General features: G+C 45.2%; 1 protein-coding gene across 4 annotated transcripts in view; it reads left to right on the top strand.

Moving 5' to 3' along the window:
* Cntn4 (contactin 4) overlaps window positions 1–16,593 on the top strand; it is an 860,889-nt gene that overhangs the window by 564,685 nt on the left and 279,611 nt on the right. For all 4 annotated transcript variants that reach the window (XM_058573008.1, XM_058573005.1, XM_058573006.1 and 1 more), the window contains one exon: window positions 16,130–16,256. In XM_058573008.1, the coding sequence (XP_058428991.1) occupies window positions 16,130–16,256 (127 nt within the window). The remainder of the gene's footprint in view (window positions 1–16,129; window positions 16,257–16,593) is intronic.

Genomic DNA, 16,593 nt, shown 5'->3' with positions numbered 1-16,593 from the left:
ATAAGAAGTAAATCCCTTGAAATATTGATCCAATGTAATGTTTATGTCATATGTCATTTCTCTGCCTATATGTTATTGACTTAAAAAATCTGTATCTGCTTAGTTCTAAAATATAAAAACCTCATGGTTCAGTTGGCCCTGGTGGCACATGTCTGCAATCTCAGCAACTTGGGAGACTGAGGCAGGAGGATCACAAGTTCCAGGCCAGTCTTAGCAACTTAGATAATCTCTCTCTTTTTTTTAATTGGTTTTATTTTTAAAGTACATGACAGCGGAATGCATCACAATTCTTATTACACATATAGAACAATTTTTTATATCTCTGTATATAAGGTATATTCACAAAATTCGTGTCTTCGTACCTGTACTTTGGATAATAATGTCCATCACATTCCACCATCATTTCTAACCCCCTGCCCCCTCCCTTCCCCTCTCACCCCTGTGCCCTATCTAGAGTTTGTCTATTCCTCCCATGTTCCCCCTCCGTACCCCACTATGAGTCAGCCTCCTTATATCAGAGAAAACATTTGGCATTTAGTTTTTTTTGGATTGGCTAACTTCACTTAGCATCATCTTCTTCAACTGCATCCATTTACCTGCAAACGCCATGATTTTATCCTCTTTTTTATTCTCTTTTATTGCTGGGTAATATTCCATTGTGTACATATGCCACATTTTTAATCCATTCATCTACTGAAGGGCTTTTAGGTTGGTTCCACAGTTTAGCTATTGTGAATTGTGCTGCTATAAACATTGATGTGGCCACGTTTACTTATACCCATACGTTCCATTAGGTCATTAGTACCGTAACCACATGATTGTTCAAAGTATCAGGAAGGTTGCTTATTCTGCAGTTGCATTTCACAGTTATAATATGCAATGGTAAGAGCTTTGTGCAGTTCTCAAGAAAGTCCACTGTCTGAAGTCACTGTGAGGTGGGCAGGTCCAGGAGCACCAGAGCTTGGCGAAACATCGTAGTTGTGTAGCAGACAGGTTCCTCTGTTCCCAGGAGCTATGTGCCTGCCATCGAGGTGGAGGCTTGATGAGGCTCTGGCACAGAGGCGTCTCAGGGCATTGCCTACCAGCTAGACAGTGCACATACATCAGCTATGTTACTAGATCCTAAGAGAGATGGCAGGGTGCTCTAAGGGTGGGAAACAGGGTGCCTGTTACCCCTAGGAGTTTGCTCACCAGGGGAAGCGCTTCCCTGTCCATTTCCGCGGTCAGGATCCCTACGGGTTCCCTTTCCTGACACCCCTGCTCCCTTTCCCTTTCTGACCAGCAGGAGCTAAACAGTTCCACACTCCTGGGCCCTTCCGCCATGATGGCTACCTCATCTTGGGCCCAGAGCAGTGGACTCGGCTGTCTATGGACTTGGACCTCTGAAACTTGTGAACCCCACATAGACTTCCTTACCTCTAAGTTGTTCTTGTGAAGCCTTCGGGGACCATAGAGGTATAGTGAAGGATGTTACATTTGGCAAGGTTATGGATTTGGGAGGGTCAAGGGCAAACTACGAACTCAATGGTGAACGCCCCCCAACCCCCCGCAATTCATATGTTGAAATCCTAGTCCCAAGGTGATAGTCATAGGAGGTGGGAAGTTCAGGATTGGGATTAGTTATAGAGGTGACAAGAGAATTACTGTGTTCCTTCCACCATATGCAAACACAGCTAAAAGGTGCTGTCCACGAACCAGAAAGCAAGCCCTAATCAGACATCAAATCTGCCAAACACCTTGATCTTGGATGCTCCACCTTCCAGAATTGTAAGCAGTGAATTTCTGTTGGGTATAAGCTGCACGGTTCATGGCATTTTGTTATAGCAGCCAAAATAGACTAATACAATGTGCAATAATTAATTAAATGTGCAATACTTTCCCTGGATTCTCTATACCCTTTCTTGATACATTTTACTTCCTAACACTGATCACCTCTCCACACTCTATATACACAGAGTCCATGATGTAAGATCCTAGAGCACTAGGTTCCCTTACCTCTTTATTCTATCCTCAGTGTGTTGAGTGTCGTTTGGTGCATGGTGAACACTCCAAAATGCCTGCCAAAAGATGCCCATCCATTATCGCATGTCACCTGTGTTTCAGGTGGTCCCTTGCTCCAGCAAGCAGTTGCTTTTGTTAAAATGGTAGACGAGGTCACAGTCATCCTTCTGCCCTGAGGTTAGAGGTCTGTGGAAGAGGATTTTAGCATTATTTGAGGGTGAAATGAAGAGGACAGGTGACAGCTTCCTCAAAGGGACCAACAACTTAATGGGCATGCATTTTCAGCTCGTCTCAAGAAAGCCAAGGAAACGATTTTCTCCTTCTTTTGATAAGCCTTATGAATTCAAGTCAAAGGCATTTTTCTCCTGCCATTTATCCCTTCACAGAAAGAATTTTCTTTTTTGTGTTTGCCCAAATCAGTGTGCGTGCCACTTTACCTTATGACAGAATGACATAGAAAAACGCAGAATGCCCCATAATTAGATGCTAATGTTATGCTTGTCATTTTGAAAGGTTATGAATCCCCTCTTTTGTACAGTTTGCTATAGAGGATACCTCGGGACAAAATATCCATTCGGCACATCAATATGCTGGTCCTTCCAAAAGAAAGCAACTTTGTAATTCGAAAGAATTAGCAGCCAGTGTAGCTTATGATGAATCACAGTTAACCATTTTGCTCTCCATTGAAAGGGAATTGGCTTTCATTTATTTCCTCCTGGACCCAAGCCTCAAGACATCAATATTGACAAAACAGACAATCTCCCTTCCTAAGGGATGATGTCATCCTTCTCTCCCCACCCCTGCCCGAGACTGTTTCTTGGTGAAATTGGACCAATTCCACCAACATCTAAACAAGCCAAGGAAGAGAACTTGGGGTAATGTGGAAGATGTTCAATTAGTCATCAGAAAGGGAGGGTCCTGGTGAGAATTCCATCACGAAGCACCCATGTCACTTTGTATAAATCATTCCATCTCTGTAATCCTCCCCGCACCACCACTTCAAAAGTAGGGTTATATTAAAAAAAAAAAAAAAGAAATCTGAAGTCCCACGTCATGATACCAATTCTACTCAGTGTCTTGATCCATTTGTGCAGCTATAACAAAATACCAGAGACTGTCACTTATAAAGCAAAGAAATCGTTCTCATCCTTTTGGAGACTGGGATGTCCAAAACCAAGGGGCGGGCAGATTTGGGTTCTGCTGAGGGTTGTTCTGTGTTTTTCTAGATGGCTCCTCGGTGTTGCATCCTCCAAAGAGGATGGACACTTTGTACATCATACTGTATTGTAATCCTACTGAATATTATTTCTATTTCTATAACTAATTACCACAGACTGAGCATTTTATAAAGCGAATGGGGATTTTTTTTTTAAGCTCAGTGATTTGGAGGCTGAGAAGTCTAAGAACATGGTACCGGCATCTGATAGAGGTTTGTGTGCTGTATTCTAACACGATCCAGGACTTCACTCTGTGAGAGCAAGCCAGCCTGCTAGCTAGCTCAGGGCTCTGTTCCTCTTCTTGCAAAACCCCTAATGCTTATCCTGAGGTCCCTACCCCCATGACCTCATCTAATCCTAATTACCACTCAAAGGTCTGGCCTCTAAATCACATTAGCATATTAACTGGGAGATTAAGTTTTCAACCCAGGAACTTTGGGGGCAACCCAGTGAATCAGGGTCGGCCACCCCTGCTAAGCCTGGCTGGTCTCCAGGCCTCTCTTTATCATCAAATGAGGAGGAGCATGCTTGGTGTTGCAAGACAGAGCCCTGCAAGCATTTCTCCTGAGCACCAAGACTGGTCTGGTTACGCACTCAGTAAGTGATGTTCAGTTCAGAACAGAACTGAACTCTTCTCCGCGGCTCCCCACAAGAGTTCCCTTTTGCAGAAGGGCAAGTTCAAGTTGATTTGTCGTACGCTAAATGTCCTTTTTCCCAAACCAAACATATCTCCACCTGTGTTGAGTGATTCTGGGTTGCTTTTATGCTTTTTTTTTAGCAAGACATTTGGGTCAGCCAAATGAATTTCGGTGCCAGAACAGAAGCTCAGTTTATGTTTCCTTAGTATCTTAACTAAAATGCCAATGTCCTTCCAGGGATACCCCTCCCCAGAGCCTGTCACCTACAGCGACCCCATCTGCATTGTTCTCTTTCCCATCTTCACCGCAGATGTTATGACAGCCCCCGTCGTCCAGACAACAGTATACAAAATCATTAATGTAGCGCCACGGTCAGAAATTAAAAACCTACGAAATGCAGATGGGATAGATCGTTCCTGGTAGAAGTGTGTTATCCGAGTTTTGCTCAAACAGCTCTCTGATCACCCCCTTTTCATGCTTCCCAGTATCTGTATCGATGGATCCACTAGATGCCAAGTTAAAAACCCGAAACTCTTCAAGACAGGAATGTGGCGCTCTGGCTGCCAAAGCGACAGGTGCAGAGGTTCATGAATATTACTTGATGAGCTTCGGTGTGTGTCCCCGGGAAGCCCGGCCTGCAGCCGTTCTGGGTGTGGGGGACTTGAATGTCAGGGGAAACAGTGGGAGACAGAGGGCGTCACCGAGGAGTTCAGGACAGAAGCACTTCACCCCAGAAGGGCTTGAAACAGATGGTCTCCGAGAAGCTGAGAAAGTTGGAGTGTGTGTTGAAAAGACAACCTCCACATTTTGGGTGTACTTTTTTTGGATTGAGGAGGAGGATGCCTTCACTCTGGGAGGCTTGGAGAAATGGTGGTTGATTTCTCCAGGACACAGGAAAACCTGGACAATCTCTCTCTTTTTTCTTTTTCTTTTTTTTTTTTTTGGTGACCAGGGATTGGACTCAGGGGCACTCAACCTCTGAGCCACATCCCCAGCCCTATTTTGTATCTTATTTAGAGACAGGGTCTCCCTGAGTTGCTTAGCGCCTCGCTTTTCCTGAGGCTGGCTTTGAACTCTTGATCCTCCTGCCTCAGCCTCCAGAGCTGCTGGGATGACAGCTGTGCACCACCGTGCCCGTCTCGAAAACTGGAAAACTCCTGATAAGAGCTCATAGAAGAACATGATAGCCTCAGAAGTAGAAGTGGGTCTTTGGGCATCATTTACACCTCGCACTGAATGGAAACAGACATCCCTGTGAGCATGTACAATGGCAGCCGTTTGGCTCGCTCAGGGCATAAGAGACAGGCACTTCTCACATTTGATTCAAGAACCTCACTAATGCTGTCTTGCGTCGGATACCAGTTCTGGCTGCCACCTGGTTCTGATGTTGTTGAGATGATCACACTCTGTCCTCCTTACATGGTGACTTCAAGAGCCAGGTGTGGTGGCTCGGGCCTTGCACTGACAGATACTTGGAAAGCTAAGGCAGGAAGAGAACTTCAGAAGTTTGAAGCCAGCCTAGGAAACAGGGCAAGGCCCTGTGCCCCTAAAAAGAAAAGAATTGATGGCTCATGATTGTGGATCCCCTGCCTCTAGGTGCTGTGGGGTGCCTGATTCTAATGCTTCTATCTGTACCCCACCCCCTGATCTAATCAGGCTTTTAGGGTAAAGGAATAGGTCTCTCTATTCTTCATTTTAAACCGGCTCCCTACTTTTGGGGTACGAAGAATGCACAAAAGCATATTAAAAGCTTGGACACTGCTTTGGGTTGCAATCTTCTCAAAAGCGTATGCATTTGAGCTTGAATCAGTCCCCAGACTGGGGTTAACATCCAATGCTATGTATTTTTTTCCAACATCAAATAGCACCCTAGGGTCCTGGAGGGAATCAAAAAGACACCTTTTTCTTTCTTTATGGGATTTGCTATGTGTGTTCAGAAATATCAGGAGGGGCAGAGTTCCAGGGAGCAGACTGAAAGAGACCAGTTGACCCCACGTCCAGGCCTAGACATGAACCAAGGATCCACGGAGAAAAGCCCTCGGCCTGCCGTAGAGCAGAATACGAGCGCTATTTATGTGCATTCCCACACTCTAGTGCATTTGGAGACGGGTCAGGAGGAAACGGGGAGAAGAGAAGGAACATCGGAGACATGAGGAATCTCTCACTGAAGGAACTGGGCGCTCCTTTCCCCATGTCAATCACAGCGGCAGCTGAGAGGAGCAACTCAGATTTGCTTCCATAAAGCTCATCATCATCGTATGGCTCCCATTTCTGGGGATCTGAAGGATGACGCTGGCCCAGGACAGCACTTCTTCCTGAGCTCTGATGTCATCAACACTCCGTCTGCACCCATCTTTGGGTTGTGCTTTTCCAGAGTTTTGATTTCACGGTCTTTTTAAGTTCCCGTTGGGCAAGTAGCTTGCTTCTACCAAGCGCCTCTCACGGTGTAGACCTGGATCACGGGCTTGGGAGTTAATAGAACAAAGGAACCATGAATGAGCCAGATCCTAAAGAGGGTCTGAGAGCATCCAAACCCCTTCATTTGAGGGAATTGAGAGATTGGTTCACTCATGAAAGGAGACCACGGTCTTTCCTTAAAGGGGGAGCAGTATTGACTGAGGCCCAAGCTAGAGATGCCCATTACATATCGATGTGACTTAGGAAATGGCATTGGTTCGTTATGACCCGATATCTCATTGAGGTTTCTTTAGGGAAAACCAGTCACTTCTGTACATTGGTGTTTCTGCCCTTTCTTTGTTATCGTGAGTAAATAGCAATGCACCTCAAGATACATCAGGCAAGCTACAGTGGCACACAGAGAATCATTAGGGCAGTAGGCAGCCTTTGTGATATTGTAGTAGCAGATACATGCCCTGATGTATTTGCCAAAGTCAGGGGAGGTTGTTTTATCAGGTTTACATGGCACTGTGACCAAACTACCCAACAGGAACACGTAAAGGAGGAAAAGTTTATTGGGGGGCTCATGGTTTTGGAGGGCTCAGTCCATACATGGCTGAATCCATGGCTCTGGGACCAAGGTGGGGCAGAACAACATGGCGGAAGGGCCCAGTGGAGGGAAGCAATTCAATTCATGGGAGGGTCAAGAAAGAGAGAGGGGGGAGAAAAGAAAGGGGGGAAGGGGTCCCCGGGAACATGCACCCTTCTAGGGCATGCCCCCAGTGACCCACCTCCTGTAGTCATGCCCCACCCCCCTATAGTTACCAGTGTCAGTCCATTCAAATGAGGATGGACTGATTAGGTTGTAGCACTCCTAATCTAATCATGTCACCTCTGAATATTTCTGCCCAAACCCAGGAGCTTCTGGGGGATACCTCACATCCACACCGTAGCAGATGCATAATATATCAGTGAATCCTAACGGATTTCAGTTCATGATAATGCATTCCTGTTGGCTCATCAGTTATGACAAATGCACCATACCATTGCAAAATATTGGAACCAGCCTAAAGCGTGAGCCCCCAAAACTCCGATCTGAAACTATTTGGTTCAGACCTGTTTGAGAACTAAGAGTGTTTCTGGTTTTAGGAAAGACAGACGACCTATAAACCATGCCCAGGGTTAGGTAACATCCCCACCTGCGCCCGGGTCCGTACTCTGTAATCAAATGCTTCTCTCATTCTATGGCCAAGTCTATGAGTATTCATGTCAAGACCATAAATAGCCTTCCATCCCTCCAGATCAGTTTGGGCCTCCAAAATGAGTTGCAAAGGATTTGCGTTTGGTGAGAGTGACCCTTTCATGTCATAACTGGGGCTCCAAGTCAAAAATCACCTGACTGCTTCCTCTATCAGGAGTCATGCATCCATGTTTCTGGAATGTGTCAAGGTTTGAGGTCAAGGCCAGAGAGGGACCTGCAGCCCTGGGCCCTCCTCCTGCCATGCCGAATTCTTCTCCAAGGAGAGCCCGTGTTTCATCCCCTCCCACTCTCCGTGACCTCTCCACCATTTCTCTGATCTGGTGTTAAGCAGGATCCAGGGCCTCGTTAGGTCAGATGCCTCCTCTGTTCTCTTGGTTTTGTTAACCAGAGAACAAAGAGACGGTCTGAGAGGCGTTCTCTTTGCTTTTGGATTTCCCTGCGTTTGGTGCCTTCAGACATCGGCCAGCCGCTGGTAGACCTCCCTGTTTCTTGCTCCATGGAGGGGCTGAACTAAGCAAGGTGGAGGTTCCGCCAAGTGAAAGCAGCGCTTCATCCTTTAAGCAGACATCTCTGTCTCTTCTAATATGGGTTCTGCTTCTGCCCCGTTCAGTGGAACAACCAAACAGAAGGTGCATTCGGTAAAACCATCCAGGGTGAAGGGGCTCGGTTACAAGGTGGGTCACCAGTGGGGGCCTTGAACATCCCTTGCTGTCTCTTTAATGCACACTAATCACACTCCGTCATATTTGGAAATGGTCATTGTCATGTCTACCATCAGTGGCTCGGTTGTGAAGGAATTCTCACACCCTTACAGTATTTCATTTGTCTCTGGATTTCCTAATGGGTGCACCCATACATTTTGTGAGTCATTGAGATCCGCAGAGAAGCTGCTTTCTGTACGGGTTTTTTTTTTTCTTTTTTCTTTCTTTTTTTGGTTGAACTCAGGGGCACTCCACCACTGAGCCACCTCCCCAGCCCTATTTTGCATTTTATTTAGAGACAGGGCCTCACTGAGTTGCTTAATGCCTCGCTGTTGCTGAGGCTGGCTTTGAACTCGTGATCCTCCTGCCTCCGCCTCCTGAGCCGCTGGGATTACAGGTGCCCACCACTCTGCCTGGCCCACAGATTTTTTTTTTTTTTAGCCCAAATTAGTTCCCATGATTATTAGAAGGGCTAGAGAAGTGCTATAACCCAGAGAGCCGTGGGGGACCCAGTGCTTGCCCCCCTTGGAACATCCAGGTGGCAGAATGAGTAATAATTCTTCCGACTGGGCCTCTTCCTTGATGGAAATGGTGATGGGGACCAAGTGAAATATGATCAGGATCCGACAAGGTAGCAAAGCAGAAGAATGTCCCCTTGGTGACCTTGTTCTGCACTTCAATAAGACCACGTGTCCCTACTAATTACACCTGCACAGAGCATTTATCCTCTTGGTTCCTCGTGGGCTCTGCAGGAGGCAGGGTAAAGGCACAGTGTGGCAGCCCCCCTGGTTTGCAGCAGCATGCTGCCCGCCCCGCACAGTACCCTCCAGATGTGACCCAGATACGCTCACGGCTAAGGCAAGCAGCTCCCCCCCTCACTCCGCTGGTGTTCTCAGTGCTTAGTGAAGCCCCTGCATCCTCCATTAGGGTTCCTAGAATTTACTTCCCAATTGAGATTGTTCCCGTTTAAGTCTTTCTTCCCAAGACCAGGTGTTTGATCAACGGCCCACGTGACGCGGCAGGAAGATTGAGGGATCCATCACAGTCCTAGATTCTCCACGGCTTTGGCAGCTCTTTCTCGTACCTGTCATTAGGGGTAAGGACCTCAACGAGCCTCAGGTGCAGCACCTGGGATACTTGGCCGCATTTAGAAGTAGAACCAAGTCTGGGACTTTTAGTTTCCTAAGATGAAGTCAGAGGATTGATTGCACGACTGTCCTTGGCCGGCAGAGTTGAGCGACTGAGTTTGCAATGGATGGAGACACTTCCGGCAGGAGAGATGTGCACTGTCCCAAGGATCATGCTGCAGAGATGTGTCCTTTGACTCAAGGGGATTGCTGCAGAGAGATCCAGCACATGGAACAAAAATCTGCCGTGTCACTTTTTTCTTCCTTAAACTCCTCCCTGGTTTGGGGCTGAAGGTCGTGTCGTCCATGATCCATTCACAGATTTCAGAATGAGTTTTCAGACTTAAGGGTGCATCACCAAAACCAACACAAGTGCTGCTAAAATATTGTTTCTTTAGCCCCCCCCCCCCCCGATCATAAAAATCAGTGAGTCTAGGAAGGGTTCCAAAGTCTGCTTTCAGCCAGCAACTTTGACTCAGGTAGTGTCAATACAGCAGGTTTCTCAACCAAACTTGGAGAAATAATTATTTTAGACACAGCTTCGCAGTTCTGTTTGCTTCTCTGTTTTATGAATTCAGTTGCTTTCCCTACAATGTTGGTCTTCAGAGCAGACATGCTTCCTGGTTTGACTTGGTCTCCTTGATGCCTTTGTTTTTGCATCAGCTACTTTTTAAGATCGTTCTCAGATGCCCTGTCAAAAAGGAAAAACAGATACTACATAGAGCACCTGTAGGTTGCTCCCAGATCTGCCATCCTATAGCTTGGTGCTTTATGCAGAGTATCTGCTGATGACCTTGTGCTGGAATCCAGATTTTGCTCTATGCTTGTTGGATGGGACTTGCTAGTAGGGTCTCTGCTTTCTTGAGTTAAGCATTGACTGAGATTTGGTCTTATTTTTCCTCTGCTCAGCCCCAGAAATCCTCAGGCCAGCCCCATGCATTCCAGTTCCTTCACTTGGTTTGGCTTTGGGCAGTTTGAGTACCAAAGGGCTACATGTAGTTTTCTGGGAGAATTTGCTCAGGGATATGCAGAAATGAGCCAGAGTAATTCAAAGAAAAAAAAAATAGCCATCATTAGTATCCCCAAACTGCAAATAAAATACGTGGCAGAATGCATCTGGCCGCAGAATGGTGCTTTCTTACTATTTTCTTAGAGGGCTATTTTTTTTAAGGTAAAAGAAAGAGAGAGAGAAGGAGAGGGAGAGGGAGAGAGAGAGAGAGAGAGAGAGAGATCATTTTTGTTCCCATTATAGCTAACACACTTTTAGCCTGTGACCTGGAAAAAATATGATTAATATCTTTGAATCCAAAATTCTGCCACTCTCTGCATCTCTTTAGATAATCTAAAAATTGAGAGCAGCCCTGATATTACATTTTATGTCTGAGATGTTGGTTGAGAACTCAGGAAGAAACTGGTTGATAAATACATTGATTATTTTTGCCTTCCCTTAAACAAACAAACAAACTAGATTTTGAGAAAGAAAAGATCAAAGAGAAAAAGGAATTTGAGCATCTCTGGTCAAGAGCCGCATTTTCTAATAACTGTCAATAATGCATGATCCGGAGGGGGAAAGGGCTGGTGTGTAGGCCATAGTAGCCCGACCTTTGACCTGCATCAGTCTCTGTTCCTGATATCTCCAGTGTTTGATGGAGACTTAAAGGTTTCCCAACTTAAAAGGATGCAGAGAAAGAGGCATCCCTCCCCCCCCCCCCATCTTCTTCCTTCTCTTTACAAAGATGGAGTGGAATCCAAAGTGGGTCCAGGAGAATTTCTGTGGAGTGGAACTCCAGGGTCACTGGTCTATGGTGGGAGTGAGTCTCCCAACACCTTGCCATTAACAACACAGCCCAGGTAATGACTCCCACGTTGGCATCTCCACTAAATCCATTGGTCCTCTTCACCATGACTTTTGGGAAGAATCCTCAGAAGGTGGAAAATCATGGCTTCCTCTTTGCTGGAGAGATCCTCAATAACCACTTCATTCTTCTCACTTCTCCAAGACATTTGAGATTCTGGGATGACTTTCCCCCTTTTGGGGGGAACTGAACAGTAAAGATATTAGTCCTACCATCCTGGCCCTTTAAAGAAGAAGATGCATTACTTGTGGACGAAGGGTGCTGGTGAGATAGCAGGAATCCTGTGGGTATCAAATGAAGATAAATGGTAACTCGAGGTCAGTGGACTTCCAGGTTCTGCTTGAGATGCTGCCCCTGGGGAGGTGTTACCTTAGCCTCTGAGATTCAACTATGAGCGCTCTTGGAAAGTATTCAGTCCCAGGGCTTGGCAAAGCCATTCATTTTCTTTGAATGGGTCCGTTTCGTAGTTTTCTGGGACGCTTCCCCTCTCAACTATGCGTCCCGGTGACTTCTCTAAATGTCATCAAGCATGGATTTATTGGTTGGTTGGATTGACCTAACAGGAAAGATCCAGGACTGGTCCCAAATCCAGTGTTGGCTAACCCTCTGTGCTTGGAAAATGGAGAGCTAGGAGGGTCTGTGTTTTGAGTTCTCAGACTGCAGGGTGCTAGGTTGAATGGCAGATTCATGAAGGTCAGATTCTTCTGGTGCAGCCAGTCTTTCTGGGGTCTCATAAAACAAACATGACATGCATATAATGCAGCTGATTTACAGTCTAACTTAAGAGACATATTGGATTATTAAATCTTCTGTCATTTGCTGAAAATGTTCTTTTACCTCTTTGGATTGAAAAAAAAAATCACAGTCATTCTTCTGGTTACACAGAACCTAACTGTGATAAAGTTACCAGTAAATTTCATCTTCTAAGTCATGCAACTGGCAAATACACAGTTTTTAAAATTGATTTATTTACTTTAAGTAGGTATACGTGACCGCTGAATGCATTTTGATTCATTGTACACAATTGCAGCACAAATTTACATTTCACTGGTTATACATGATGTGGTGTGGCACCATACGGGCCGTCCTACATGTACCTAGGGTAATGATGTCCATCTCATTCCACCATCTTTCCTGCTCCCATGAACCCTCCCCACCCTCCATCCCTTTTACCTAAAGTTCCCCCATTTTTCCCATGCCTCCCCTCTCCCCATTATGGATCACCATCCACTTATCAGAGAGAACATTTGGCCTTTGTTTTCTTTTTTTGAGATTGGCTTCCTTCACTTAGCATGATATTCTCCAGCTCTATCCATTCACCCGCAAATGCCATACACAGGTTTTTGATGTACCTTCAAGACAGCTGAACGTCACCAGGCATCTAGGACACTTAGATGATGCAAACTCAGTGGTACCTCTGAAGAACATCTCTTGGGACTCTTTGTTTTACTGAGCTAGGTTAGGTGCCTCAAGGTTTTGGTAAAATAAAGAAACTTTTCTTTGTTCTTCTAAAAATATCTGGCAACCCTGGTCTAGAGATTTAAAAACAAGGATATCTGTTTTCTACACCTGGATTGTCTACGCTTTCTAAAATCTCTTTCTCTATCTTTGTGAAACCAAAGAGCTCATACATAAAAGGCTGTGGGTCTCCTTAGATGAGAAAAGAATAAATAAAAGAAAACCCTGAAATTCTGTTTCATTTATGGTCATGTTAATTTCCAGGCGGGGAGCTTGGTTAACCAAGAGAAAATAAAAACTTTAGATGAGATGTGTTATTTATAGCGGATGCAAAGCATCCTTATTATCAATCCTTGTTACAAAATACATGGGGAAAAAAAAATATCCTTTTTGTTATTTAAATATGGTGTGACTACATTGAGAAATGGAACAGATGTGAGCCCAAAGCCCCTCAGCTGCATCCTGGGTAATCATTATTATGTTTTATTCTTATTTGGAATTACTAGTAATAGACTGTATATTTCTGCATGAAAATTCAAATCAGGGAGCACCAATGAATTGAGATGATTGATATTATATATACACACACACACATAATTTTGGAATTGGGGACAACAATGGAAATATTTCTCTGTTGGAGAAAACCCACCAAACTTGCTGCTGTGTTAGTGATCTGATGATGAACATTTTTCATTTAACTCGAGGTGCCAAAAATGTACTCGATTCTACACAGTTGGAATAAGTTAACCTTGGGACAGCGATCTAAATTTGTTTTGAAAATATCCATGTCGTTGTTGAAAATCTGAATATGTAAATATATGGATTCTGAAATATCTGGCTTCAAACCATAACAATTTTTTAATGCATGTGTTTTTTTAATACTTAGTTGTAGATGAACACAGTACCTTTATTTTATTTATTTATGTGGTCCTGAGGATAGAACCCAATGCCCCATGCGTGTGAGGCAAGTGCTCTACCACTGAGCCACAACCTAGCCCTAAGGTGCATTTTTTATGCATTTACTGTGTGCTTTAGTCTTTTTTCTTTTTATTTCTTTCTTTTTTTTTTTTTTGGTAAGTTTGATTTTCTTCCAGTCTTTCACTGTTTTGAAATTTTGTACATGGAGTCCACAGAAAAGACCCAGGTGGTAATATAATTCATGACATCCTCGAAAACAAATGTGGCATGCATGCACATTGCAAACGTAGGAATGTTGCTTTCCCATTTGTAACTGGTGTATCATTATTTTAAAGACAAGCCAGAAAATAAGCCAGGCATGGTGGCTCATGCCTGTAATCCCAACAACTCGGAAGGCTGAGGCAGGAGGATCACAAGTTTGAGGCCAGCCTCAGCAACTTAGTGAGATTCTGTTTCAAATTTAAAAAAATAAAATAAAAGGGCTGCGGATGTGGATCGACAAAAGCTGGTTAGGAAGGTTTTTCAGAAAAGCAGAGGCAATTCACACCCTTCACGATAATCATGTGCAAAGAGAGTATGGTCCATCAGCTGTGCGGTCATAACCCACATCGCTTTCTAAGCCCCTGGTTCCTCTCTCTCAGAACCTATCAGGTTGTGCCTGGCTCAGCTAATTAAAGAAATTAAAAAGTGGAGGGAAAGTGACTTTCCAATAGAACAAATCCTCACTGTCTTCTATGTATAAACTGCTCAACTTGGTGCCAGAGGAGATTAAAAAAAAAATGGGTACAATAAGGTAAAGCTCTCAAGCAGTTAAAATCCAAAGAAGAGAAAAGAAAGGTTCAAATACACTTGACAAAGAGGCATCCACGGGAAGATTCAATTTGAAACTGTCATGGGCAGGAGTGGTCAGTTGTGTCCTGAGCAACGTGTACATGGGGACGCTGGGGAAGGATGTGCGTTAGGGCTGCTACTCAAAGTGTGGCTCGTGAATCATTCCTGCCTTTGAACTTTGCTGCTCTTCTGTGACCAAATAAGTTTCGTGCATCTAGTTTCTCTTGAGAGAGAGCATTTAGAAATGCACAGCAATATGTTGATGCATCGTCTGAGGACATCCACAGTGGATTCCTATCATCAGACCTGTCATAGCCCAGTTTGGGTGTTGGCGAGTCCCATGCCGTGCCAGCCATGTGATACCCACACAAGGTGGTCCTTAAAGGGTTGAGAAAACTAGGAGACCGGCCCTTCACTCGGGATCATTTGAGGATCAGGACTGTATGATTCTCAAAGCTATCAAGGAATATGGGAAATGCGGCTCAGGACACCCAGATCTGGAAGCAACAATATATCAGTGGTGTCACGGCCCAGAGGGATTATTCCCAAAGTCTGAGCCCCGAGCGCAGCAGGGCTTTTACTTTATACATCCCAGCAAGTTTGGGGTCCATCAATGCAAGGGAGCTGGTGCAATTCTATGGAGGGACCATTCTGCATTCCTTATATGGGTACGAACTTGTCCACAGTCTGGGGACTCTGAGCTCATACAGCTTAGGGACTTGTACTGCACGAAGTGTAAAGGAGGATTGTCTGTCCACATAGCTTTGTTTCCTGCTTTTGCTACTGTATCTTCTACAGGTCCCTGTGAGCTGCTGCAAGCCTCTATGGTTACATGTCAGTAAGCAGAGCTGCTGTGTATCAGTGTGCAAAACTACAGCCTGTCAGCTCAACTGCTTAGAGTTCCTAAAGTTGTCTTTTGCTGTACACACACACACACACACACACACACGCATGCATACACACACGCATGCACGCACATGCACGCACACATGCCTATGTATCTGTGCATATCTATTTGCAATTTAGAGGCATTTCTCATTATCAACATATTTTAAAATTCGCCATTTTTTTCCAATTCCATTCTTTCATGACACAGATGGAAAATGTTAACACTGTGACATTAGCCCGTCTTCCAAAATTGCCAGTATCAGAAAAGGGACCTTGGAGGCACAAAACAGGAACAGAGTCCAAGGGGGTGACAGCCAGAGGGAAGAGTGAGCAGTAGGGGATGTGGGTGGGGTGGGGCAGGCGTTCTGGCTGGAAACTGTGAATTTAAAAAGTGATCAGCGGAGCCCAGCGGCCTGGGCGTGTAATCTCAGCGACTCCGGAGGCTGAAACAGGAGGTCTCCTGGTTTGAGACCAAGCCTCTGCAATTCAGCGAGGCCTTTAGCCAGTTAGTGAGATTCTATGTCAAAATTTAAAATAAAAAGGAGTGGGGATGGGGTTAGGACTCAGTGGTAGAGTGCCCCTGGGTTCAGTTCCCAGTACCAAAATAAAAAAGGTGGGGAAATGAGTGATCAGTGGAATAGCAGCGTCCCTTCTGCTTTAACACGATGCACACTGGCTTAGTCTTTGAGGGGGAACTCTTACCCAGGGAGAGCTAAATCTGCTGCCCCCCACTATTATTGCTCTGCATATTTTACGTTCATGGTGATGCTGTGGCCTGTGGCTGCGCCTGTTGGGAAGAGGTCACTCATTTCACACATATCCTCCGTTTGTTTCAGATGACTACGCGCTGCACGGCCCCGTGTTCCTTCAAGAGCCAAGCCCCGTCATGTTCCCTTTGGATTCCGAGGAGAAAAAAGTGAAGCTCACTTGTGAAGTGAAAGGGAATCCCAAACCCCACATCAGGTGTGTTGACCTCAAACCGCGGGACTCCGTGCACAGAGCTCAGGGGGTCCTCAGCAAAAGGCATCTATAGAACTCTTAGGAAGGCATGGCTGGGTAGCCAGAGGAGTCTGCGGTGGCTGTTCATGAAAGGTTAAGTGAGCCAGGTGCGGTGGCACATGCCTGTCATCCCAGCCTCTCAGGAGGCTGAGGAAGGAGGATCTCCAGTTCAAAGCCAGTCTCAGCAAAAGCAAGGTGCTCAGCAACTCAGTGAGACCCTGTCTCTAAATAAAATACAAAAGAGGGCTGGGGAGGTGGCTCAGTGGGCGAGTGCTCCTTGAGTTTAATCCCTAGTACAAAA

This window comes from Marmota monax, unplaced genomic scaffold, assembly GCF_021218885.2.
Source record: "Marmota monax isolate L192 unplaced genomic scaffold, Marmota_monax_Labrador192_F-V1.1 WCK01_AAM20220418_F8-fsc00028, whole genome shotgun sequence".
Lineage (NCBI taxonomy): Eukaryota > Metazoa > Chordata > Mammalia > Rodentia > Sciuridae > Marmota > Marmota monax.
Note: the sequence above shows the minus strand (reverse complement) of the source record. Positions and strands in the feature narration are given on the sequence as shown.